Source organism: Haliotis rufescens, unplaced genomic scaffold (genome assembly GCF_023055435.1).
Source record: "Haliotis rufescens isolate VD_foot unplaced genomic scaffold, xgHalRufe1.0.p SCAF_21, whole genome shotgun sequence".
Classification (NCBI taxonomy): domain Eukaryota; kingdom Metazoa; phylum Mollusca; class Gastropoda; order Lepetellida; family Haliotidae; genus Haliotis; species Haliotis rufescens.
The window spans coordinates 11,338,837-11,366,820 of record NW_025963902.1 but is presented as its reverse complement, the minus strand read 5'-3'; the positions used below and the strand labels follow the sequence as shown (position 1 = coordinate 11,366,820).

Genomic DNA, 27,984 nt, shown 5'->3' with positions numbered 1-27,984 from the left:
TTAGCAATATTCCAGCAATATCACGGCGGGGGACAGCAGAAATGAGCTTCACACATTGTACCCATGTCGGGAATCGAACCCGGGTCTTCGGCGTGACGAGCAAACGCTTTAACCACTAGGCTACCCGACCCACGAGCACGGGTATGGTGCTGACAAACCTAGAAACATAATCGGGGCGAACCGGGATTCGAACCCACAATCATAGGTTTCTGGCGTTTCAAAGGGACGCAACTCTGCACAGCGAATAGCGGCGCCTAAGACGACTCGGCCACCCGTGCCCCCTAGAGATTTAGGAAAGAGTACAGATACATATTTAAGGTATAGAAGTAACATAGATCACAACTACATCAAACCAAACGATTAAAAGAGGAAAATGATATATATAAGGTAGAATAAAACGCTTTAAACACAAGAGTTTGACATTGTTTAAAAGTGAAATAAACTCCCGGACATAAAAACGTAAACGGCAAATGTTTGATGGTGGCTTGGTATGAACTTCTGGTTTAAAAAAAATAAAAGTTAGATGCATGAATGTACTGACACAATCAAAATCTCAACGAAGTCAACATTTAAAATGACAGTCATACAGCATCCGATATTAGCAATGTTTCAACGGAATGGACAAGGTTGGTTGGTTGGTTGGTTTGTTGTTTAACGCCGCACTCAGCAATATTCCAGCTATATGACGGCGGTCTGTAAATAATCGAGTCTGGACCAGACAATCCAGTGATTAATATCATGAGCATCGATCCACGCAATTGGGATCGATGACATGCATCAACCAAGTCAGCGAGCCTGACCACCCGATCCCGTTATTCGCCTTTTACGACAAGCATTGTCGCCTTTTACGTCAAGCATAGAGAGAGCGGAAGGTCCGGGGTTCGATCCCCGACCGCGTCATACCAAAATAAGTTAAAAGATGGTACTTGTTGTTACCCTGTCTGGCGCTCGGCATTAAGGGGCTAAAACAAGGACTGGTCGGCTCGGAGTCAGTATACTGTGTCTAAGTGGGGTATTCATGTTAAACTGCGGCATGGTATCTCAGTCGGTTAGCATATGAATCGGCATCAGTCCGGACTAGTACAAGCAGCCACACAAACACACACACGTACATGCACTTCGCTATATAAGTGCAATAATCTTTGACGCGACGTTAAACCCCATTTCACCTTTGTAAAGATTTAATACCGTTTGTAATTGTTTGGTCAAATCGAATTTTCAAGTGTATACTTTTGTTTAACCGGTAGTTTACTACCTGGAAGAAAAGAATTGGCGCCATCACGAGCGTAATCTATAATGCATGTTTATGAAGACTATATCTATGGTAATAGAAGTATTGATAACGTTTTAATCTGTCACTAATGGTGCTATTACAAACCAATCACTCGTCGTCTTAAACAATACGGTTATTTGTTGCCACAAACCAATAGAGGCTGAGACACACGATCGCCCTGGAGCGAGCGTCCACCATCATCAAAAGATGAGCATCTTAACTGTGTTCCAATTTCAGTTGATACTGGAAAGAGTGATGCTGGTCAATCACAGTACATGTAGTACCATTGGGGGACAAGGGAGTAGGCCATCTTGTGCAAGGTTATGTCTACCGCCGTGCAGATCCTTTTTTCACAACAAAGCCCAACAATTGTGCATTTTGTCAAATGCAGAGTTCGAAAAAGATTACTCCAATTTAAGGAAGGCTGATGGGTGGAAATACTTCACCAAGACTTCGAGTGACTAACGTTTTTGTTGTCATGTATGTTTCTCTTGGATACCGTAAGATGTCCTTGACCCTCACCTGTCCTTGACCCCAACCTTGGTCACGGTTGCAACATTTAAGGACTTAGTAAAGCTTTCGAAAAGTTCGATGGTATCATGTAGAGAAAATTCAAACGTTGACTCATCGGTCGTAAAAAAAAATGTTTTATGCAATTTCCTATTTTTACACGTGCTATATGTCCCCGTGTTCTTTCTGAACAATTGACTTGCCTTTGCTTGTATTTTGATGGGTGCCACCAGTGGTAGTCAGTAGGCCACCAGCAGAAAAGAGGCTTAGTTTAGATTTTCGTTCCCACATTTTCCTGTATACCTTAAACCTTTTCTATTGCATAAAGAAGGATTCGTAAACAATTTACATTTGGTAGTAAGCTTGCACGTGTGCGCGTGAATTTTCAGGGGGTCATAATTACATAAATTGAAGGGAAAATGCATTATTTGAGAAAATCGGCTGTAACATTCTTATTAAGTCATTAAACTATCCAAATTATGTCTTTGATTACAGGTAATATGTTCGGTTATATGAATTTGGCAAACAGTTTGTTTCATTTCACTGTTCTAATTCTCAGTGAAAGCATTGATAAAAATAATGTTTTTTCCTACTTTTTTCAATTGTTGTGAGAAGGTAAAACACTAATTCCATTGAGTTTTGGCAATAAAACCACTATAACTTCATATCCCCTTCCCCCAAATACCAATTTTGACGAAAGTTGCTTATTGAGATATGGTTAAAAACACAAAAATGTTAAAATCGTAAACAAAATTGATGTTTCAAGTTTTTGTCAATGGTGGTCATCGCGAATTTCAAGATGGCCGCCATTTTGAACAGTGTTCAAAATCAAGATCAAATTTCATTCTTCAACGTGGTCATATAATATATCATATGAAAGCTTTTTACATTTTCTTTTTCAATGATGTATGTTATTAACTGACTTCTGTAGTAAAGTGATCCCTAACAATAAAACAAATGATATATTGAAAGCTAATTTCTCTAACGACCCCAACCCACTCCCTAAGTCAGTTTTCAATAAAAATGGACATAGTTTCACTCAGATTTTTTAGATATACTGCACTTTTGCCCGAGCATTTTACTAGTTTATCATTTGAGTGAAAAATAAGCCATGTTAATACTTGTAGTAGTTTGAAGTATAAAAAAAATACATCACATAGTCAAGGGCTGTGAAATAATGTCACCTCTAGTCACCGTCAGAGTCCATCTCTTCTGTAGAGGTAGGTAAGTTGTTTCTGTTAGCACATAGCACAACTGCATCCAAAGGAACATCCCATGTTCTTGGCGCAGCTACACCCGGATAAGGATCATCTGCTTATTGTGCATTTACAGGTGTGCAATTCTAGACACAGTTCTAGCATTAAAGAACTAGCATTCCCGCCTTAACAGAAACAACTTACCTACCTCTAAGAGATGGACTAGAAGTGACATTATTTCACAGCCCTTGACTCTGTGATCTAATTCTTATATACCGAGGTACTTCATAATACCTTAAGTATTCACGTGTTTTTTTCACTCAATTGATATACTAGTGAAATGCTCGGGCAAAAGCGCAGCATGTCTAAAATTTTGAGTGAAACTATGTCCATTTTAATTGAAATCTGACTTTGGGGCAGGGTTGTTGTCGCTAGAGAAATTAGCTATCACTATATCATTTGTTTTATTGTTATGGATCACTTTACCACAGAAGTCAGTGAATAACATACATCATTGAAAAAGAAAATGTAAAAAGCTTTCATATGATATATTATATGACCACGTTGAAGAATGAAATTAGATCTTGATTTTGAACACAGTTCAAAATGGCGGCCATCTTGAAATTCACGATGACCACCATTGATGTTCATAGAAAAACCTGAAACATCAATTTTGTTTACGATTTTAACATTTTTGTGTTTTTAAGCATTGTTGCAATTATCCCAATCATCCTTTACATTAACATAATCGACTACCATATCTCAATAAGCAATTTTCGTCAAAATTGGTATTTGGGGGAAGGGGTAGCATAAGGGGTATTTAATATATTTTAATTTTGTTTTCTGTATAGGATGGCACAATGGTTAAGGCAGATTTTGATATGAAGTTATAGTGGTTTTATTGCCCAAACTCAATGGAATTAGTGTTTTACCTACATACAACAATTGAAAAAGTAGGAAAAAACATGATTTTTATCCATATTTTCACTGAGAATTAGAATAACAGTGAAATGAAACAAACTGTTTGCCAAATTCATATAACCGAACATATTACCTGTAATTAAAGACATAATTTGGATAGTTTAATGACTTAATAAGAATGTTACAGCCGATTTTCTCAAATTATGCATTTTCCCTTCAATTTATGACATGTTGACCCCCTGGAAATTCACGCACACACTCGCAAACTTACTACCCAAAGACAATTGTGTACGATACCTTCTTTATGCAATAGGAAAGGTTTACGGTATACAGGAAAATGTGGGAACGAAAAAGGTTGTTTTTCAACCGTGGCCAACTGACTATGGGCAGGATATCATCTCATCTCCTGTTACATAAACTATATTTAATAGCTTTGTCGCTTGGATCTATTGGAATAGTTCCACGTGGAGTTGTCAACATTAAGCTTGTGGTGTTGATGAGTTGGAACACGTCTACGACCAAAACAAACCTCACTCCCTGAAGGGCAAACAGCGAATTGCACGCCTATGTGACATCACTTTTGCCAGGTACCAGCCCCTGCGCTGACGTGCAGTACAGACAGGTGGAGTCGATAGGGATGTGTGTCAAGTTTGTCACAGCACATGACAACTACGGTCATCAAAGAGCCCTGTGTGAAGCCCAGCCCAGGGGACGGGTTGTCAATCTCGACACCAGTGCCAAGATTGCAGCCATTGACACCATACACAGAGCAGACTATAGTAAGTTACTAAGGCACAAGATAGACTTCTGTATGTTCCTAGTGGAGAGCGGAAGATCGGTGTTTCGATCCCCAGCCTCGTCATACAAAAAGACGTTGAAAGATGGTACTTGTTGTTACCCTGCCTCGCGCTCGGCATTAAGGGGCTAAAACAAAGACGGGTCGGCTCGGGGTCAGTATTCTGTGTCTCAGTAGGGTATCTATGTTAAACTGCCGCATGGTATCTCAGCACTGTAAAAGCAGCATTAGTCTAATACAACTATAGCATGCGCGTCGCTATATAAATGGAAAAGACCCGTGAAGACCAGGGGTAGAATAGGTCTTCAGCAACCCATGCTTGCTGTAAAAGGCGACTGTGCTTGTCGAAAGGGGCGACTAACGGGATCGGGTGGTCAGGCTCGCTGACTTGGTTGATGCATGTAATCATATCCCAATTGCGTGGATCGATGCTCATGATGTCAATCATTGGATTGTTTGGTCCAGAGTCGATTATTTACAGACCGCCGTCATAAAGCTGGAATATTGTTGAGTCCGGCGTTAAACAACAAACAAACAAAAAAGAATAATCGGGAACGCGATGTTAAACACCATTTCACCTAATCTCACCTTCCCTCTGTTCATTCCAGTACGGGGCCGCTATTCGCTGTGCAGAGTTGCGTCCCTTGAGCACGCCAGAAACCTATGATTGTGGGTTCAAATCCCGGTTCGCCCCGATTATGTTTCTAAGTTTGTCAGCACCATACCTGTGCTCGTGGGTTTCACCGAAGTGGTAAACGCCTGAGGCCTGCATCATTCGGGCTTTCCTCCCACATTAAGCTGACACGCTGTGATATAACTGGAATAGTGTTTAAAGCGGAGTTAAACCCAACTCAATCACTCACTCACTCACTCATTCCTGTACGTTCTGATTATATTTCTAGGTTTGTCGTCAAACCATACATGCGGTCATGAGGTTCCATCATTGTCTACCTACTGTGGGGTAACATCCTTGTGGGGTAACATCCTTGTGGGGTAACATCCTTTTGGAGTAACAACCTTTTGGGGTAACATCTTTGTGGGGTAACATCCTTGTGGGGTAACATCTTTGCGGGGTAACATCCGTGTGGGGTAACATCCGTGTGGGGTAACATCCGTGTGGGGTAACATCTTTGTGGGGTAACATCCTTGTGGGGTAACATCTTTGTGAGGTAGCATCCTTGTGGGGTAACATCTTTGTGAGGTAACATCTTTGTGGGGTAACATCTTTGTGGGGTAACATCCTTGTGGGGTAACATCCTTGTTGGGGTAACATCCTTGTGGGGTAACATCCTTGTGAGGTAACATCTTTGTGGGGTAACATCTTTGTGGGGTAACATCCGTGTGGGGTAACATCCTTGTGGGGTAACATCCTTGTGGGGTAACATCCTTGTGAGGTAACATCTTTGTGGGGTAACATCCTTGTGGGGTAACATCCGTGTGGGGTAACATCCTTGTGAGGTAACATCCTTGTGGGGTAACATCTTTGTGGGGTAACATCCTTGTTGGGTAACATCCTTGTGGGGTAACATCCTTTTGGGTAACATCTTCGTGAGGTAGCATCCTTGTGGGGTAACATCCGTGTGGGGTAACATCCTTTTGAGGTAACTTCCTTGTGGGGTAACATCTGTGTGGGGTAACATCCTTGTGGGGTAACATCTTTGTGGGGTAACATCCTTGTAGGGTAACATCCTTGTGGGGTAACATCTTTGTGGGGTACCATCCGTGTGGGGTAACATCTTCGCGGGGTAACATCTTTATGGGGTAACATCTTTGTGGGGTAACATCCTTGTGGGGTCACATCTTTGTGGGGTAACATCTTCGTGGGGTAACATCTTTCTGGAGTAACATCCGTGTGGGGTAACATCTTTGTGGGGTAACATCCTTGTGGGGTAACATCCTTGTGGGGTAACATCCTTGTGAGGTAACATCTTTGTGGGGTAACATCCTTTGTGGGGTAACATCCTCTATTGGGTAACATCTTTGTGGGGTAACATCCTTGTGGGGTAACATCTTTGTGGGGTAACATCTTTGTGGGGTAACATCGATGTGGGGTAACATCTTTATGGGGTAACATCTTAGTGGGGTAACATCCTTGTGGGGTAACATCTTTGTGGGGTAACATCTTTGTGGAGTAACATCCTTGTGGGGTAACATCTTTGTGGGGCAACATCTTTGTGGAGTAACATCCTTGTGGGGTAACATCTTTGTGGGGCAACATCTTTATGGGGTAACATCTTAGTGGGGTAACATCCTTGTGGGGTAACATCTTTGTGGGGTAACATCTTTGTGGGGTAACATCTTTGTGGAGTAACATCCTTGTGACGTAACATCCTTGTGGGGTAACATCCTTGTGGGGTAACATCTTTGTGGGGTAACATCCTTGTGGGGTAACATCTTTGTGGGGTTACATCCTTGTGACATAACATCCTTGTGGGGTAACATCATTTTGGGGTAACATCCTTGTGGGGTAACATATGTGTGGGGTCACATCCTTGTGGGGTAACATCTTTGAGGGGAAACATCTTTGTGGGGTAACATATGTGTGGGGTCACATCCTTGTGGGGTAACATCTTTGAGGGGAAACATCTTTGTGGGGTAACATATGTGTGGGGTCACATCCTTGTGGGGTAACATCTTTGAGGGGAAACATCTTTGTGGGGTAACATCCTTGTGGGGTAACATCCGTGTGGGGTAACATCCTTGTGGGGTAACATCCTTGTGAGGTAACATCTTTGTGGGGTAACATCCTTGTGGGGTAACATCTTTGTGGGGTAACATCTTCGTGGGGTAACATCCTTGTTGGGGTAACATCCTTGTAGGGTAACATCCTTGTTGGGGTAACATCTTTGTGGGGTAACATCTTTGTGGGGTAACATCCTTGTGGGGTAACAACTTTATGGGGTAACATCTGTGTGGGGTAACATCCTTGTGGGGTAACATCTTTGTGGGGTAACATCTTTGTGGGGTAACATCCGTGTGGGGTAACATCTTTGTGGGGTAACATCTTTGTGGGGTAACATCCTTGTGGGGTAACATCTTTGTGGGGTAATATCTTTGTGGGGTAACATCCGTGTGGGGTAACATCTTTGTGGGGTAACATCCTTGTGGGGTAACATCTTTGTGAGGTAGCATCCTTGTGGGGTAACATCTTCGTGGGGTAACATCTTTGTGGGGTAACATCTTTGTGTACGGTGTAAACTATATGTACCAATCATTCCCTGTAGACTATCCACAGCGTATGTCTTCGAGTCAGACGTTTCCTCATAATTGTTGCTTCTATTTCAGAGAACAAGGGGTTCTTCATCGGACTGACCAGAGTTATGGGGGGTGACTATCAGTGGACAGGTGGATTCCGCGTCACTGCCGCCAAGTGGGCCCCCAGGGAACCCGGCAAGCATAAAAACGACCTGTGCGTCCTGCAGGCGCCCTGGTTTGACTACAGATGGGACGACATCTACTGCACAGATGCATTTGGCATAATCTGTGAGGTCGTTTTTTAACCAGTTCACAGAATATACTTGACTTTCGCTGAAGATTTCACTTCTCTCGCAAGGATTACACTTTATGCGTTTGTCATTTAAGGGATAATTGACTTGGCGAGGACCAAGTAACAGTTCTTGCGGGAAGATAACTACAGTTTCTGACTGCAGTGTGACTAATCTGTTTGTTTACAACACTGCACTGATTATTACTTCTTTCGACTGGGTACCGACCTGTAGGGATACTTATATATTTGACATATGTTACAGAGCAACCCCAACCCCAACTCCGACCCATTTTGGAAAGCCAAATATAGTTTGTTGTTGTCAGTAGAATTACTTGAGAGAGTATTTTTTATATATTTTGAAGCCCTCCCTTTTAAAAATGCTGGATCCATCCTTGGTAGGGTTCTCTTTTCAATCTATTGTACCAACTAACCTGACATTCGCATCCCTCATTGGTCGCCCAACTTATTCGCATCCCTCCCTCTATGGTCGGCCAAATTATTCGCATCCCTTCCTTCATGGTCGCCCAACTTATTCGCATCCCTCATTGGTCGGCCTAATTATTCGCATCCCTCGCTCAATGGTCGCCCAAATTATTCGCTTCCCCTAATGGTCGCCCATCTTATTCGCATCCCTCCCTCCATTGTGGCCCAACTTATTCGCATCCCTCATTGGTCGGCCAAATTATTCGCATCCCTCCCTCCATGGTCGCCCAACTTATTCGCATCCCTCCCTCAATGGTGGCCCAACTTATTCGCATCCCTCCCTCAATGGTCGCCCAACTTATTCGCATCCGTCCCTCAATGGTCGCCCAACTTATTCGCATCCCTCCCTCAATGGTCGCCCAACTTTATATCGCATCCCTCCCTCAATGGTCGCCCAACTTTATATCGCATCCCTCCCTCAATGGTCGCCCAACCTATTCGCATCCCTCCCTCATTGGTTGCCCAACTTATTCGCATCCCTCCCTCAATGGTCGCCCAACTTATTCGCATCCCTCCCTCAATGGTCGCCCATCTTATTCGCATCCCTCCCTCAGTGGTCGCCCAACTTATTCGCATCCCTCCCTCAATGGTGGCCCAACTTTTTCGCATCCCTCCCTCAATGGTCGCCCAACTTATTCGCATCCCTCATTGGTCGGCCAAATTATTCGCATCCCTCCCTCCATGGTCGCCCAACTTATTCGCATCCCTTATTGACCGCCCAACTTATTCGCATCCCTCCCTCAATGGTGGCCCAACTTATTCGCTTCGATTTCAAAGGAAATGTGTTTGAAACTTTAGTATTGTTGAAATAAAGCCTTCTGTCTTCAAAGGAGTCCGGATTATTTGAGAGTCACTTTGTTTTCGTTCACATGTTTTCATTCATATTGGGTATTTGGTCGATGTGTTTGGAAATTCAATATAGTTTAACCCCCTTGGACCTAATCTTCTGTGCATTTTAAATAATTATGATTAAATTGCTGTTTCAGGTAACTTCTAACTTTCGACTGTTCATGTGTTACCCTAGTGCCACACAAGCTCACATTGTGACACATGCGCAGCTTATCTGGAACTGTGAGGCGATTTACCTTTACAGATTCGACAAAGATAATGTACTGCACGTAAATATAAAAAGTCAGCGCCAGAGAATGACCAGTCTCGATTATCCGCCTAAACAGATTCCATTGCGCGAACAAAGCAAAATAGCAGCGAACATTACATGAGTGAGTGAGTATGGTTTTTACGCCGCTTTTAGCAATATTCCAGCAATATCACGGCGGGGGACACCAGAAATGGGCTTCACACATTGTACCCATGTCGGGAATCGAACCCGGGTCTTCGGCGTGACTGGTGAACGCTTTAACCACTAGGCTACCCAACCGCCCCTAAACATTATATGAATGGATAACTGAGCATCAGTCATAATAAAAAGTATTCGCGACCCTTACCCTACTTGGTAAGATGACAGTTATTAAAGCATTATTAAAGCATTATTAAAACATTTTATCAAAGCATTATTAAAACATTTATCAAAGCATTATTAAAACATTAATAAAACATTATTAAAGCATTATTAAAACATTATGAACTCAGTATTAGCTAATCTACCATTTATTGGAGCGCCTATGTGGTCTAATGGTAGAGTGTCCGCCCGGAGTGGTAAACATCAAAGCTGCGTTAAACCCAGCTCTCTCATTCAAAGCACTACCAGTGCTGTAACTCCTTTACTCAATATCATATATATAATTTATATAGGACTATCTCCGTGGTCTAATGGTAGGGCGTCCGCCCGGAGAGCGGAAGGTCCGGGGTTCGATCCCTGGTCGTGTCATACCAAAAGACGTTAAAAGATGGTACTTGTTGTTACCCTGTCTGGCGCTCGGCATTAAGGGGCTAAAACAAGGACTGGTCGGCTCGGAGTCAGTATACTGTGTCTGAGTGGGGTATTCATGTTAAACTGCGGCATGGTATCTCAGTGGGCTAGCATTATAAATCGGCATTAGTCTGGACTAGTACAAGCAGCCACACATACACGTGCATGCACGTCGCTATATAAGTGCAATAATCCTGGACGCGACGTTAAACCCCATTCCACCTCACCTCGACACCATTTATTGAGAAAATCACTCACTCACTTTAATTATTCCACTCCTTTTCTTGAATTATAAAAGTAGCAGTTTCCTAACACGATAAACAGCGAATGGCATTCTTGATACTGAGATATAATGAAATATTTGAAAGTGAAGTTCTCATAGATGACATTTTGTTCAGTTCATAACCTATATATTATTAAGGACATTGTGATCCGTGACTTTTATCAAACCACGGGCATCTGTTGTTGTGCTCTGATAAATGTTTCACCTTCGGCCTCGTAGGATCAAAGGTAAATAATAATAATAATAACAATAACAATAACAATAATAATAATAATAATAATAATATAGAGGGCGTCGTGGAAAATGATAAATACAAAAATATTTGGAATAGGCCCGTTTACAGCCTCAGACTATCCAGGCCAACAAACCTGATCTTGTCCTTTTTGATAAACCCAATGTAATCATATATATCATTGAATTTTAGGTCCCTTTTGACACTAATGTCATCGACAAGACTAAAGAAAAAAACACCAAACAAACAAACAAATCTTAGGCGCCGCAATTCGCTGTGCAGAGTTGCGTCCATTGGGCAGCCAGAAACCTATGATCTTGGGTTCAAATCTCGGTTCGCCCCGATTATGTTTCTTGGTTTGTGAGCTCCATATTCGTGCGTTTCACCAAAGTGGTAAACGTCTGAGTCGTGCAACGCTGGCGTGACAAAGGACGCTACTTTGCTCAGCGAATTGCGTGGCTCGATGCTCATGATGTCAATCACTGGATTGTCTGGTCCAGACTCGATTATTTACAGTGCGCCGTCATATAGCTGGAATATTGCTGAGTGCGGCGTTAAACAACAAACAAACAACAATTAACACCTGTTAGCCACTCATAGCCGTGTGTTGTAGCAATGGCGGTTGTGTTTCTCCCTCTTCTGGCAGTCGGGGGCACGGGTGGCCCAGTCGTCTAAGGCGCCGCGACTCGCTGTGCAGAGTTGCGTCCCTTGGGCACGCCAGAAACCTATGATTGTGGGTTCGAGTCCCGGCTCGAACCGATTATGTTTCTAGGTTTGTCAGCACCATACCCGTGCTCGTGGGTTTCGTCGAAGTGGTAAACGTCTGAGACCTGCATCACTTCGGGCTTTCCTCCCACATTAAGCTGACACGCCGTAATATAACTGGAATACTGTTAAAAGCGGCGTTAAACCCAACTCACTCACTCACTCTTCTGGCAGTCATTATTATAACCAAGATTGCATTTTATTTTTAGTACTGCCCTAAGTTCCCCTTGATTAACGCCGGTTGACTCAGGTTGAATATTCAACCTTGGTTGCCAGAAATGTGGTAACATCGGTTGACTCGGGTCGGATGATTTGTTCTTGGGACAGATATCCCCGAAAACTACCAAAGAGATATTACGTACGCTTCAATTGGATATATTCGAAAATCCATTTTCAATTGGATTTTTGTACAAATCGATTTGATATAAACAATTATCACATTGTTCCGTATGCCCAATAGATTCCTCTTCCCAATAAACATTTTTTGGATCGGCGTATTTTCACAAATAACCTGATCACATATTTTGTGGACCCGTGAAGATTCCGGGGTAGAATAGGTCTTCAGCAACCCATGCTTGCCGTAAAAGGTGACTATGCTTGTCGTAAAAGGCGACCAACGGGATCGGGTGGTCAGGCTCGCTGACTTGGATGATATATGTCATCGATTCCAATTGGGTGGATCGATGCTCATGATGTCAATCACTGGATTGTCTGGTACAAACTGGATTATTTTACAGACCGCCGTCATATAGCTGGAATATTGCTGAGTGCGGCGTTAAACAACAAACAAACAAACAAACTTAAGATTTAACCAAGAAATTCTCGTTGTGGATATTTCTCTTCATTTTCTTTCTTATGCGGTTCTTTGTTGTGCAATATCGTCAGAATGAAACGTCTTTCCTGTAGGCAAATACTGTATATTTGCAACACACAATGTTTATTTGCTATAAATAGTATCAAACAAGTGAGTTTTAGTGACTGGTATTAAACACTTATAGAAGAGGGTCGCTGTGTTCGCAACTTTTGATAGTCCAAAACTAATACATGGTCCTGTCAATGTGTAAAATTACATTTTTCACTTAGGCAATTTACATAAAGCAAAAATATTTCAGTCATTTTACAATTATTTGTCCATTTATTTTATTATGATAATGAATTCCAAACATTTTATGCTCTATTTCATCACCCAGTGTTTTTTTTGTTTTGTTTGTTGTTTAAGGCCGCACTCAGCAATATTCCAGCTATATGACGGCGGTCTGTGAATAATCGAGTCTTGACCAGACAATCCAGTGATTGATATCATGAGCATCGATCCACGCAATTGGGATAGGATGACATGTATCAACCAAGTCAGCGAGCCTGACCACCCGATCCCGTCAGTCGCCTTTTACGACAAGCATGGGTTGCTAGACAACTAGACAGACAGACAAACAGACATAGTGACAGACCTTATTCAGTACTTTAGGCCTTAGGCTCATTATACAAACAAGATGGATAAATTAATTAACATCGACAAAATATATATCTCAGGACCTAAAAATCAACATACAATTTGTCAACATACAATTTTGTCAAAGTCCATTATATATTTTTTGCAGTAGCCATTGATTTGGCGCAGGACTGGAGCATTTATATTTCAAATCGCGAGAGTTTAAGAACTGCCACAATGTATAGTAACAATACAAGCATCGTCGAGTTAAAGGTTCGGATAATAAATAAATAATAAATATAACATGTAGGTGTTGCATCATCATCATCATCATCATCATCATCATCGTCGTCGTCGTCGTCACCATCATCATCGCCGCGGTCCATACGACCTTAATCTTGGAGATGCAAATCAGTAGCCGAAAACACTCTTTGGTTCAAGTGGAAAGTCGTTAGAAATATCCTCATACGAACTGCCTGCTATACCCATGCAGCACCTACTGGCTTTTCGATATCACAACTTATTTCGATATCACAAATATGTCCGATTGTTTTGCCATGCTAAGAGACGATCTCACCAATGATGAAACTGTACGGCGTTAGGTAGTATACGTCCGTTTCATATAAAAGGGTCAGCGCATGACACGCGCAATTTTTGTTGTTGAAATTTTCATTATTACCAGAGTCGCAGAGTAATACAGTATTCCGTTAAAAACATTTTTCAGATTGCATAAAATGACACAATACACTCTTTAAAATTTAAAGGTTTGGAAACAAACATTGTCCTTTTTCAAACCTAAAAGGTTGCAACACACAATCAGACTCAAACAAAACATGTATCAACAGAGAGCTAAGAATCAAATGCTGAGAATAAAAGTGACTATTTGTTGTTAAAGTTATCTTTTCATCCTTTTTTTATCCTTTGTCATCAGTGGTATGCTATTTTGTAATGTTCATATATGTATATATGTATATTCATAAAGATTGTCTTCACTGGTATGTGAGTGTATATCGTACGGCCGTGGCATGTTTGACTTAATAAAACTGTTTCAAGATACGTCATGAACCTATATCGCCTCTACAAAACTTTACCGAACAGAGTATTTTATACATATTTTAAACATATTGTACATTAAAATAACATATTATACCTACATATCACGTACCTCCATATATATATATATATACACGACCACTATATACAACAAGAATTTACTTACTGTTGAAGATGAATGTATTTTCTTCTAAAGCGTTTAAGCGTTTGTCCATTGAACACTACATGTGACTTTCTTTAAAGTTCCCATGCCCAATGAAGATCCGGGGTAGAATAGGTCTTCAGCAACCCATGCTTGCCGTAAAAGGCGACTATGCTTGTCGTAAGAGGCGACTAACGGGATCGGGTGGTCAGGCTCGCAGAAAGGTTGATGCATGTCACCATATCCCAATTGCGTGGATCGCACAGACTAAACGAAAATGTCTACATACACATAATTGTTTGCTACTCATGGCCTAGTGTGTAGTCTAGAGCGCGGCAATTTGCCACGCCACGTTCTTCAATCCTTCAAATGTGTCGTGTTGGATATAGAAAGATAACCGACGTTAAACTGAGGCGAGGTGAAACTCAGTCATCTAATACCCACTGACTCCGCGACGGCCAGTCCTTTTTTTCATCCCCTTATTTTCGCGCGCCAGGCAGGGTAACAACAAGTACTATCTTTTATCGTCTATTGGTATGACGCGGCCAGGGATCGAACCACCGACGGTCCACTCTCCGGGCAGACGTTCTATCCAGTAGACCATGTAGCCAGTCCGTTAATTGAATTCAATCATTCCTGTCAATATAACATCATAATTCCTAAAACAGTATACAGTAAATCTGGAGAAGGTTTCACAAGGGATCTTAGCGATATCGTAAGCCTATATGATAATGGTGGTCCTCTACAGACGTGTGTGTGTGGCTGTTTGTACTAGTCCGGACTGATGCCGATTTATAATGCTAGCCCACTGAGATACCATGCCGCAGTTTAACATGAAAATCCCACTCAGACACAGTATACTGACTCCGAGCCGACCAGTCCTTGTTTTAGCCCCTTAATGCCGAGCGCCAGACAGGGTAACAACAAGTACCATCTTTTAACGTCTTTTGGTATGGCACGGTCGGGGATCGAGCCCCGGACCTTCCGCTCTCCGGGCGGACGCTCTACCACTAGACCACGGAGTCCAGTATCCACTGTCGGTTAAATACCTCGACTCGGGAAGATGACATGATGCTGACAAAGCCAGAAACATAATCAGGGCGAACCGGGATTCGACCCATGGCTCACAGGTTTGAATATAAGGTTACCCTATCCATATTTCACTCAAGTGTCAATAACCTTTGACACAATATGAAGTTATTAAATTGCTTCAATTTTTTTATGTCATAAAATCGCTTATTTCGAGAACAGATTCCATTTTTTAAGAAATGATGATGAATAATAAGCTTTAGCGGGGGCTAAAATAAAAAATAAAATAAAATTGAAAAAATAATAATAATAATGGAATTAATAAAGAAGTAAATTTTAAGTTTAGTCAAACAAGTGTTTCAGTTTTATTTTGTTTGAAAACTACGTAAATGAGGTTGATCTGCACACAAACACTGGCCGTACGCGTCATGCCATGTCGTCTGGCCGTCTACCGACAGGCGCTGTCATAAGAACTTGAACAAACATAAATGATAAAAACTGGCATAATGAAATAATTTTCGTGTTTTCTGTCACACTATATGACAGGTAAAACACATCTTGCTTTTGGCTGAAAACCTAAACAGCTGAGAGAGAAAATATATTTAGTTGAAATTTTATGAAAATCTGCACCCCATCTCCCAGAAAAGCTGTATCCGCCTCTGTATGGCATATGCAGACTCCATCTTATTATAGACAGTATTCTTATTTTTGCGGAATCCGGGATTTAAAAAAAAGTATTTTATTTAAAAAACCCTTGTACTTTCGGTAATGTATGCCATCGATTCGTGGGCACCGTCTATAAAATCAACACAGGCCCTGAGTAGTTGCATTGCATCCGCGGTATAAGCTGTTAAAACATTATGTATTGTCACTGGTTTTGTTTCAGTTGTCTGCATCAGTTACATCTCCATTATTTCTACATTTCGTATTTGACGATTGCATAATAACAAACAAAACATCAAATAAAGAAAAACCCTCAGTGCCCGAAGGTAAATTTATCCATGCAACAAAACGCCAACCTGTTCGAGATAAGGGTGAGATAACTCTTGTCTAACAGGTGTTCGGTGTAGAGGTAAAAAGTTGCCCGTGTAATAATATTTTAAATGTCCCCGGATTTGTTGTTAACGCAATTGATTTGGCACATGCATAAGCTTTAAAAACGAGGAAATATGGTCTCATTACGACACAAACTAGGTTACTTCCAGTGTAGACATAATTAAAATGGTGGTAGCTCTTGGCCCGATAATACATTCGTCGCTGTCAGGGTAAGTGTCTATTCCCTTCACCGGTGTCGCCATCTTGTTTCGATTGATGATACCGAAACAACTTTGAACCCGGTAAGGCTCGTTTCCTGTAGCACCTTACAACTGATGTATTTAGCGGATGTGCATGCAACTCCAGGTTCCATTATCCGTAGGTGTCGTGTGATTTTCTGTGGATGTTACCGGTGAGAAATGTGGATTATGACCTATGACACATCTAAGTGAAGCGAGCGTCTGAGTGTTGACTAGATCTTCGCGTGTTGAATACACTGATATACCTCCGAGCATCGCATTGTTTCAACCTGATCGACAGTTGCAGAAAAAAACAGTAACCATGTTCAGCTTTAGAAAGAAGGATAAGGAAAAGGACAAAGAGAAGAAGGAGAAGAAAGAGAAGGAAAAAAAGGAGAAAGAAAAAAAGAAAGAAGAAAAGAAAAAAGACAGACCCCACATTACCCCGGAAGAGATGTCGAGATTGGAGGAGGTGAAGAAAGGCGTTTTCCGGAGGTTCAGCGACAGAAAATCAAGTAGAAAGGAGGATAAGACCTCTCCAGATGGCCTGACACCGAGTGACAGTAGTGAGAGTAATATTAGTGCTAGTGGTTCGTCAGGGCGACCTAGCCCAACAAAGGAGCTACCCCCAGAAAGGAAGGTGGAGTCCTCGAAGGCCCCTATGGGGTCCAAACCCCCACCCCTCATGCCCAAACCTAGGATGAAAGGAATTTTGAAAGAAACTGCTAAAATTTATGAAGCCGGGACGGAGGGGAATTTGGATGATGTTAAAATGTTGCAGGAGAACACTAGGCGAAATGAAGAAATGTCAGGTTTGGTGGATGAGATTGATGCAAATTTAACACAGAAATTAAAAGGGTCGCCAGGCAAACCAAAACCTAAGCCACGTCGGAGTGTTGAGAGTGAACAACAGTTTGTTGTTGAAGAATTGCCTCCACAATTACCCATGCCGGGAGAGAAAGAGTTCCAAGATTTGAAATTACCGGCCATTATTCCACCAAAACCGGCACGCACACGGAACATCACAGTGAAAAGAACGCCTGCTGGAGATTTCGGGTTCAGTCTACGTAAAGGGACCATTCCTGAAAAGGGGAATGGTGATGCCGATCGAACTGTGATATTTGCCGAGCCAGGAAGTGGACCTCGGAGTATGCAGACAGGTTTGATTCCTGGAGACAGGCTTGTAGAAGTGAATGGTACAAATGTAGAAGGAAGCTCAAGGGAAGAAATTGTTGAAATCATCAAAAAAGCGGATGAATCTTTAAAACTGAAAGTACAACCGATTCCAGAATTGATAGAGCTTAGTGTTCGTCCTGGAAAAGATGGGGGCGCTATTGATGTACAAGATCAGGTCGTCAAAGGGGGGACTCTGAAGAGAAGCGGCAGTATTCGATACAAGAAAGGGGTAAGTAAACATCTTAAATTACATCAGTCTAATTTGTTTGTTTCGTATGTTGAAAATTTTGTCAGTCTCATCACATTTCGACTTACGCTGACCTGCTGTTATATATATTGATATTTATGTTATTGATGATGACTATTAGAAATCTGAAGGCCAGTTTCACAAAGTGATCTTTTGTTCCTATCGTTATTGTTGTCTTACGTCTTTGATAAAGTATATGATTGGCGACTTTGTGAAACAAGGGTCAGATGGACAAGGGTAAATGTACTGTTAAACGGTAACGCTTATTTTATGATGATGATCATGGTTATATCGATTGATGCAATGAAACTTATAACTGAATAGGGTCAAAGTCCAATAAGGCCATGGTGCAACCCACGGTCATCAATACAAGGTGACAATGCCGGGCTGTGCTTCACACAGGGCACTTCGATGAGGTTAGTTGGCATATGCTGTGACAAACTTGACACACATCCCCACCGATTCCACCTGTCTGTACTGCATGTCAGTACAGGGGCTGGTACCTGGCAAAAGTGATGTTACATAGGCGGGCAATTCACTCTGAGAGAGAGAGAGAGAGAGAGACTGTCTATGCACTTCCTTTGAACATAAGAGAGAGCGAGTCCAGACACTTCCTTTAAGCATGCTAACAATAACCATGCTAACAATTGAATGAGGAAAATGTACTTCTCACATCAGTGAATCTTCAAAGAAACGAGGAAGATTTACTCCACTGTGATCAGAGTGCCTTGTGGCGTAGTGAGCTGTCAATCCCGTTATTACGTCAAGCATCCATCAGGTGATTTAAGTGACGGCAGCAGTGACCTGATAACGCTTTACACCTGGCTATGGCTATACAGACAGCAGTGATGCAACAACTTCTCTTTTCAAGGGCCTGCAGGCTCCCTTATGTTTAAAAAAGAGGGGCCTTAGAATGCTAAGGGGTCATTCCGTACGGTTAATTATTCCTATTGATCAGTGAGTATAATAGATATATAGAAAAGTTTGTATTGAACACCTGAGGATTTCAAATTAAAAGGTTTCTTTGAAGTGTCGGCCCTGGGCGACACATGTCCTTGACCTTCATGGGACAAGCCACACCAACTGTAACTCAATACAGTGATTTGAGATTCAATTTTGAGGTTTAATCATATATTTAACCATTATAATCGCAAGGAGAATATTATTCTGCATGTTTTGAGCTTCATCGCCTTATTTAAAAAACAGCCATGCTGTCGCGTGCTGTTGTGTTCATCGATGCTCAAGCATCAAACAAACATGATGGATGGTATCTGGTATTTTGTATGTGTACCAATTTTGTATACAGGATAGTTTTTGACAGCGTTAAGCAATAAACAAACAATCACTTTGCCTGGAGACCTGTTCTGTGTGTGGGGCTCGTGTTGGTGCAGTGGCCTATTTGTTATGACTAACGCAGAGGTAATCACTGCAATAGAGTGTAATGTCGAAGGTCGTATGTGTTCAGTATGTTTAGCTTGCTTATTTTGGTTTCTCGTGTAGTCGTGTGTGCAGCGAGTTATGATTGCCATATCAAGCAGAAAACGTTAATGCCACCACTTCTAAGGGCCAGAGGTTATTGCTGACTGTTTGGTAATGAGTATGGTTATGGGTTTCTGTTGTGAGGGTTATTTTGGAACATGGACTTGGTGGTGACAGGTAGTTGATGGATGCGACACAGTAGCTGTGTTTGAAATAACAATGACTTGTCAGTTAACAATAACCATGATAAAAGGAAGTGGTTCTTTTCATACTGTACAGTGTAGTGTTTAAAACTTTCAACCTCAAGGACTCATGGCTCCTCCTCCTCCTCATCATCATCATCATCATCATTACCACCACCACCATGATCATTATCATTATTATCATCATCATCATCATTATTATTATTATTATGGAACCAAATATTTATGAAGTAGAGGCCTGATGATATAAGTACTTGATTCTGTAGTGTTAAGTTGATCTGGTTGATGGTGTTAACCTTGGCTGAAAACAGCATCACATTCACTTAGCTGGCACATTTAGTGACTCACTCACTCATTCATTCCTTTTGACCCAACTCAGTGTGATAATTATGTCATGAGTCACTCTACTTTGATGGCGAGTAATAATTGAATTGGTTGTTCCAGCAGAGCAGACATTTTCAAATATGATTTCGCATATTTCTCAAGGCAGTCTTATATTCTGCCCCACTTAAACAGCAAATTTTGGTTTCCCATTTTGGAATTAAAGATATTCCATTTAAGGTTATCATACATTTGAACTTAATATGTTATGGATTTGCTCGTGTGAAGTAGCTTGATATTATGGCATTTAATATGATTTTATAATACTTCTGTAAGAGGCAGCACGGGTGGCCCAGTCGTCTAAGGCACCGCAATCCACTGTGCAGAGTTACGTCCCTTGGCCACGTCAGAAACCTATGCTTGTGGGTTCAAATCTTGGTTCATCCCGATTGTGTTTCTAAGTTTGTCAGCACCATTACTCTCCTTGGGGGTGTCACCAAAGTGGTAAACTTCTATAACCTACATCACTTCGGGCTTTCTTCCCACATTAAGCTGGCATGCTGTAATATGACCGGAATACTGTAAAAAGTACATTAAACCCAACTCATTCACTCACTCAGAACTTGTAGTTTTGTGTGAAGGCAGTATACGAGCAAGACTGGCACAAAGCGCTCCTTTGGGCACAAAAGAAATAGTTATACCCATTATAAACTATCCTTTTGCTTGGAATTTATAGTTAAACCTGTTTAAAAATTTTGAGTAGCCCAGGGTCCTTTTGGAGGTCGTTCACACCAATTATAAATAGAAACAGGAAGATATATTTGGCAAGCAAGAGAACTGTATGAAGTGTGTGAATTATGTAACTCTAACACTAGTAAAGATAAGTTTCACTTTGTTATAATTTGCAAGGGCATTATGCAAACTTAAAGAGAAATTCAGAGAAATCACATGAATCTATTGATTACAGAGGTGGAATTAACAAGCTCCCACAAGTTGATTCTATTACTTACGGAGTAAACAGATTCAAGTGATTGAATTTTTCTACCTTGTTTATTTACTTGTGTATCAGGTCATATTAATCAGGTCACGGTTCACTGATCAGTTTACACAGGTTATGTAACTGTGGGTCAAGCCAATTAACAGGTAGCAACACCTGACTTTCATTTGTATAGCTGTGGATCAGTCTCAATAACAAGGACCCGATCAACTTCTTTGAGAGGCATTTAGAGGCATATATCTTATCCTTACTCAGGACCTGATTGACTGATCAGTTACACCAGTAATAGGATTGTTGTTCAGGCCTGTTCCTGCTAATTGCTGTTTTCTTGACCACACTTAAAACTGACAGTGAACTACTGACAGTGCACCTATGCTCGCCAAGTGCCTGTTTATAATGAAAAGAATGAACTGACTGTCAACTCTACAATGGGCCATGTGGTCTCAAATCCAGAATAAAATGTCTTTATGATGTTATTTGGCTAACAATTGACTGTCTTGTGCTTTAACTTAAAGCATGTATATTTTTGGACATAAGCCATTTTTTTTAATGTCCAAATCTTTTATTCAAATTGGATTCTGTGAAATTATTGACCCTGTATATCATTTCTTCTCTATGAGCAAAAGATTGGTCTGAACATGCACTCTTATATATATCTCACTAACAACCGTTTACCTTTGATGTACCACATGTGACATAGTATCAAGTTTATACCACTGTATAACATATATACTACTGCTGCTTCTTCGAACTTTGATGGGGAGAGATATTTATATAGGCTCTGCCTGTTTATCAATCCCCTTTCACTGTATTAAGTGGAAATAAATATTGTTTAAAAAAAATAGTTGCAGTCTTCAGCAAGTTTTATCTTAAGGTAGTAATTTGGAAACTGCATTTTAAATCTGTGGTGCCAAACGCTGAAATTCTTGACCAAAACATTGCCAGAACATAGGGCTGGTAAGATGTATAACAAGGTAATACAACCAAAATTCCATTTTTAAATTGATGAAACAACTTTCATGTGGCAACAGAATACCATATATGGCATTAATTGAAATAAAACAACCATATATATTGAATTTTGTTCTAAAAACCAAATGTTTAACATGTTTAACATACCTGAAAAATCAGTTGGAGAAATGTCTGTTTGATGTGTATTTCTTCAACACAGAAATATGCTTGTCATTTAAAGTTGATAATGATATTTGGTTGTGTCTGTGTGGAGAGACATACAATGTTTTTTCCCATCTCTCAATATTTAGTTTGAAATAAACATTTGATAAACAACAATTTTATGGAGCAGCTGAAATCGACAAGTATTTTCTCAAGCCCTGTGCTAATGTCAGAGTGACAGTCTCTTCAGGTTGCTGAGTACAGTGGGATAAAACCTGGTGAACAGGTTGTCCATTTCACAATATCTGAATGTATGTCCTTCATCAATAGATTGGCAGTAGGTGATTACAGGCAGATATTTCCCTGTGGTCGTAACATGTGGCGGTGAAATGTATAGCTTGTTGAATCTATGTCAAACAGCTGACTGTGTGGTTGTCCATGTTAAATGTTAAGAATATTTAGATATAACTGCGTAAATATGATCACAAGGTCAGGACCTATTGTATTAGTCCATCTTAGTGCTAAGGCTCCCAGCCCCTTTCTCATAGTGATCTTAGTGCTATGATTGTCTTAAGTCTAAGTATGGGAGTTACCATCATCTTTGTGCTAAGATCATTTTGTGGAACGGAGCCTAGTACTATGTGCTTCGATTGTTGTAAGTCTATGTTGAAGTGTGGGAGCTACGATTGTCTTTGCGCTAAGATCGCTTTTTGGAGAGAAGCCCAGTACTTAGTACTTCGATTGTCGTAAGTCTATGTTGAAGTATGGAAGTTATCATCGTCTTTGCGCTAAGATCATTTTGTGGAATGGAGCCTAGTACTTTGTTCTGCGACTGTCGTAAGTCAATGTTAAAGAATGGGAGTTATAATTGTCTTTGCGCTAAGATCGCTTTGTGGAATAAAGCCCAGAACTGTAACATAGACTAAGAATAGCACGGAGGCAACTTTAATAACCTGTAACGTTTATTAGCCCCAAGAGTGATATTTATATGATGACACCCCCTAAGAAATCAGAAATTCTAGTAGCCTTCCTTCAGGATACTTATAATATTCGGCAGACATACTCGGGGGTAGTGTCAGTTTGAATCCCTAGAGCGCTAAGATCACCAGACTGTAAGAATCACGGAACACTGACATCTATGGCTTCTGCTGAACAAATTTAAGAAACATATGACCTAGCTATTAAACCTGTGGATCTGTCTAATCCGTGCAGCGGGGTTGGATGGTTTGCTCATTGAGGAACACACGTGGAGCTTGAACTCCATGTGCACCTCAGCACACTCCACCGCAGTCCCCTGTTCAGTAGAAATGGATTCCTCTGCTTCATGTGGAATGTCTACTATCCCATAATGCTGTGTAAGTTTGTTTAGCAGCACATGTTACTAAGCATGCTAAGATACAACCAGCCTTTGTCCAGTCATCTGGACTGTTGTAACAAAACCATGTTCAACTAGCCCAGCTGATCAGCTAATTACTTAACACACATTATACAGTAGTAGAAGTAGTAGTAGTAGTAGTAGTAGTTAAATGTTTATTAAGGTGTCACACGCACAATATGTGCAATATAAAATCAATGCACAAAAGGTGTAAGAACAACCCATGTTTGTTGCTAGAGGCAATAATGCTTGTCGTATGATGTGCCTATGCTTGTCTTAAGTGGCGACTAACGGGATCAGGTGGTCAGACTCGGTGACTTGGTTGATGCATGTCTTCGTATCACAATTTACGTAGATCGATGTTCATGATGTCAATCACTGGATTTTCTGGTCCAGACTTGATTATTTGCAGACCGCTGTCATATAACTGGAATATTGTTGAGAGTGGCTTTAAACAACAAACAAACAAACAAACAAACAAAATGAATAGGTTGGTCAGTGAAGTTGTAAAATAATGGGGGTCAGTTTGGTACATTCATTTTGTTGAGGACGAGTGAGTGGTGTTTTGTGCACCAGTCATGGCAGTACAGCTGTGCATTATTGATGAAATGATTGAGTGAAGGTTAGCGTTGTCACTGGTTTTGTATATGCAACAAACGACATCATTAAAGGGTATGAGAATACAAACAGCCAGGGCACTTGATCATTTACATAACCGTCCAATCCTCATTGTTGTCAGCTGTTAAGCAGTGTTCCTGATTACTGGTAATTGCCAATTTTTTACCGATAAAATTAGGCTTGGACCGATAATTCATGTGACTCCCAGTCCCTGTCGGCAAATCAAGTACCTCCGAAATCTTTGCTGTTGAACAAAACATTGGCGATATTCATGTTTCGAACGAAGTCAGCTCGTCTGTTGTCATCAGCGTTTCACCGTGTCTATTTTTAGTGCAAGGAAATAACATTTTTCTTAGCTTCAAGGTTAAAGATATATTTGTCTGGAAATATTTTTAAAAAAAGGCGAACTTTGTAGATCTAACTAAGTTATGTCAGAGATGCCATTATGCATTTAACATAATGTTGAAAGAATTAAAACCAGGTAATTTTCATACGTTTTCTTATTTGTTTTAAGTTGGGACTGACAAAAATTAGGGAGGACTTGTAATTATTATGGTTGCCAGTTCAACAGGACTAGCAGTTTCAAATGCAAACGGGTACACTGCTGTTAAGTTTAGCAAGGGGCTCAAGGGATGGCCTAAAAAAGTTGAGTATCCCAATGGGGACACAGGCATTGGGTACTGGGGGATCTATTCTACCCCTGAATCTGACCATGAAGACATGGATGAATATCTTGGACCCGTAGAGCCCTGGAATTGACATAGCCACAAGGATTAAGATGTGTAACATGTTGTCATATGATTAACTGCGATCTGAAAGTACAATACTTAGGTAAATGCTTGCATATCCTGTGCCAGCCACAATGTCACTACACAGGATATAAAGCTTTCAGCTAAAGGTTCTCAGAAAACTATCACGTTAGTCTTCATGTCTGGAGGCATGGCTATTGTCTGCTGGCAAATTAAGACATATCTGCTAATCTGGCCTTTGATGGTTGTCCTTGTATTACATTCCTCCCTTGGGGCCAGTACAGAAACATGACAGTTGTGGTAGTGTGGCCCCATTGGTGCTCCTGCCCTGCCCATTGTCATCAGAAGCTGTTATGTCACCCTACAGTTGTAAGTATCCCCCATAGCACTCTTACTGGGGTAGATTTAACAACAAATACATATGTAGCCAGCTGGGCTTGCTCCTTTCAAAAGTTACTGGCCCTTCTCTTAACTAGCAATGCTTGCCGTAAAAGGCGACTATGTTTGTCGTAAGATGCGACTGACGGGATCGGTTGGTCAGGCTCGCTGACTTGGTTGATGCATGTCATCAATCCCAATTGCGTGGATCGATGCTCATGATATCAATCACTGGATTGTCTGGTCCAGACTCGATTATGTACAGACTGCCGTCATATACCTTGAATATTGTTGAGTGCGGCTTTAAACAACCAACCAACCAACCAACCAACTAAACCAGGTGGCTTTCACTAAATGCTGGAGGCCACGACTGAGATCCAGTCCCTGAAAATTTTAGAACTCCTCACCTCTAAAACGTCATTTCTTGCACACTGAGACTTAATCTTGGCTTTCATTTGCCTCATGTTGTGGCGATTTTATGAGCAAAAAAAGATGTTGTTGTACAGAATATTACAAAATGGCCACCGTTTGTGTCATTTTACAGAGATGGTCTTAAGGTTAACCATTCACACGACCTCATCCCCCGAAAATATTTTCTCTTTGAAATTACTTGAAATTATTGTTGTTGTGAAGTGGGGAAATAATAAAAATCTGTCCATTCTAATTCCTGAATCAACAGATTCGGGTGTTTTCCCTGACTTAAACCATGTTCTAGTTGATGAGTACTTTCTCTGTAATTTTGTAAATGACCAATAGTTGCGTCACTTTTTCTTGTTTTGAACGAAGATTCAAAATGACCAGTGAATGGCTCAGAATCATTAGTATAAAAGCGTGATCATAATGGTTTAAGTATGATGATAAAATATTACAAATTCTTAAAAGTTTGTGATCATTGAGTATCTTCTGACAGTAGCCTAATAAACTTTTGTTGACTTTCCTTCCCACATTGATGTTGCCTTTTGGAAGTGAATCTAGCTTGAATAACTTCAGTCATTCTATCTTGACTAAACACTCAGGTTAATTACAGTTTCTTTCGAAATGGATCGATTCCGATGTCCGAGGATTTGTAGTTTTAGTTTGGTTACACATTTGCTGATTGCTGGGGTATTGATGGTGCTGAGTTCCTTTCATACTGACCAATAGCTGGCTTGATTGGAGGGCCCTGTGGAGATTCTTGGCGAGAAAAGGTCCCAAGGGAATGCTTTTAGTAAGAGTGAAATAAATAGGGTTGCTTGGACATCATTAGTGGGACGATACACTGGTGCATTGGTGGATTGTGATTATTTACTTCTCAATACAAGTATCGATGGCAGTCACACTAAGCAACAAATATATCGATTCTTACCTTTAGTGTTTGTTTTAGTAACTGTAGCACCAAGCACTAATTGTACCCCCGACCTATAGTTATACCAAGGTTCCCTCCGTCTGAAAACTTTGTCCGCGCGATTTCTCTTAAACTATTCAGTGGATTCATCTCAAACTTAGTACATATAATCTGTGTCATATGGATGGGTGCAGTCAAAAGAAAAAAATTGTTTTTATTAATTTTCCATTTTTTAATGAATTTTTCAAACCCTAACCCTATCCTAGCTATTTAATTTGAAATTACTGACACACTAGGCGGGTCGGGGGTATTAGTGAGCCACGCTCACTTTTGCACTTGTTAGTAGTGAAAATTAGTAGTGAATATGTAAATATGTTCATCCGTTGTGCGATACTCGATACTGTCAACTGTAAATCATCAGTGTGCCAGGTATTTGGCCATCCTGTCTATGAACAAGATCGCTAAGGGACTACAGATAAGAGCACATGTATCATGATACGTAGCAGATCGTGAGCAAAGTATCACGATACGTATTCAGCATTAGAAATTGGCACTAGTCCTATAGTCCTTGCCAAACAGCCCAATAGTTAAGGTATGCTAAGGACGAGTAGAAATATGCCCTTTTTAGGGTTTTGCTATATGTTATCATTATAAGGACTAGTGGACTAAAAGTGTTAGTTTCTATCACTGGGTATTGGATCGCAGAGATGTCGTAACGTCCCAGTCGTAGTGGACACTGTGTGATCTAGCTGATGATGTGTCCTCTTACCTTCACATGGAATGTTGGTGATGCTGTAACCACTGGCTTGTCCGGCTGAGGCTTGATTCCTTATAGGTCACTATAAGATTCACTGACTAATGCACTTCATATGACTGCTAATGTTTCATATATAGGATTAGAAATGAACAGTCTTCATTTTTATCTTTTCACCTTTCAACTTTTGTAGAGTGAGTGAGTGAGTGAGTGAGTTGGGTTTAACGCCGCTTTTAACAGTATTCCAGTTATATCATGGTGTGTCAGCTTAATGTGGGAGGAAAGCCCAAAGTGATGCAGGTCTCAGATGTTTACCACTTCGGTGAAACCCACTAGCACAGGTATGGTGCTGACAAACCTAGAAACATAATCTGGGCAAACCGGGATTTGAACTCACAATCATAGGTTTCTGGCGTGCCAAAGGGACACAACTCTGCACAGCGAATTGCGGAGCCACCCGTGCCCCCCAATTCTGTAGGACAACGTACTGTAGCTGTTATGAGGATA

The 27,984-nt window shown here is 40.9% G+C and overlaps 2 protein-coding genes across 3 annotated transcripts in view; both read left to right on the top strand.

Moving 5' to 3' along the window:
* Window positions 1-2,960: 2,960 nt before the first annotated feature.
* Window positions 2,961-9,663, top strand: LOC125382957. Its single transcript, XM_048401339.1, has 4 exons — window positions 2,961-3,003; window positions 4,488-4,679; window positions 7,982-8,179; window positions 9,653-9,663. Exons 1-4 carry the CDS (start codon window positions 2,961-2,963, stop codon window positions 9,661-9,663), a joined length of 444 nt encoding a protein of 147 aa, XP_048257296.1.
* Window positions 9,664-16,630: 6,967 nt separating this feature from the next.
* Window positions 16,631-27,984, top strand: part of LOC124145756 (unconventional myosin-XVIIIa-like) — a 152,288-nt gene continuing 140,934 nt past the window's right edge. For both annotated transcript variants that reach the window (XM_046515656.2, XM_046515657.2), the window contains exon 1: window positions 16,631-18,148. In XM_046515656.2, the coding sequence (XP_046371612.2) occupies window positions 17,066-18,148 (1,083 nt within the window). In that variant the 5' untranslated portion in view covers window positions 16,631-17,065. The remainder of the gene's footprint in view (window positions 18,149-27,984) is intronic.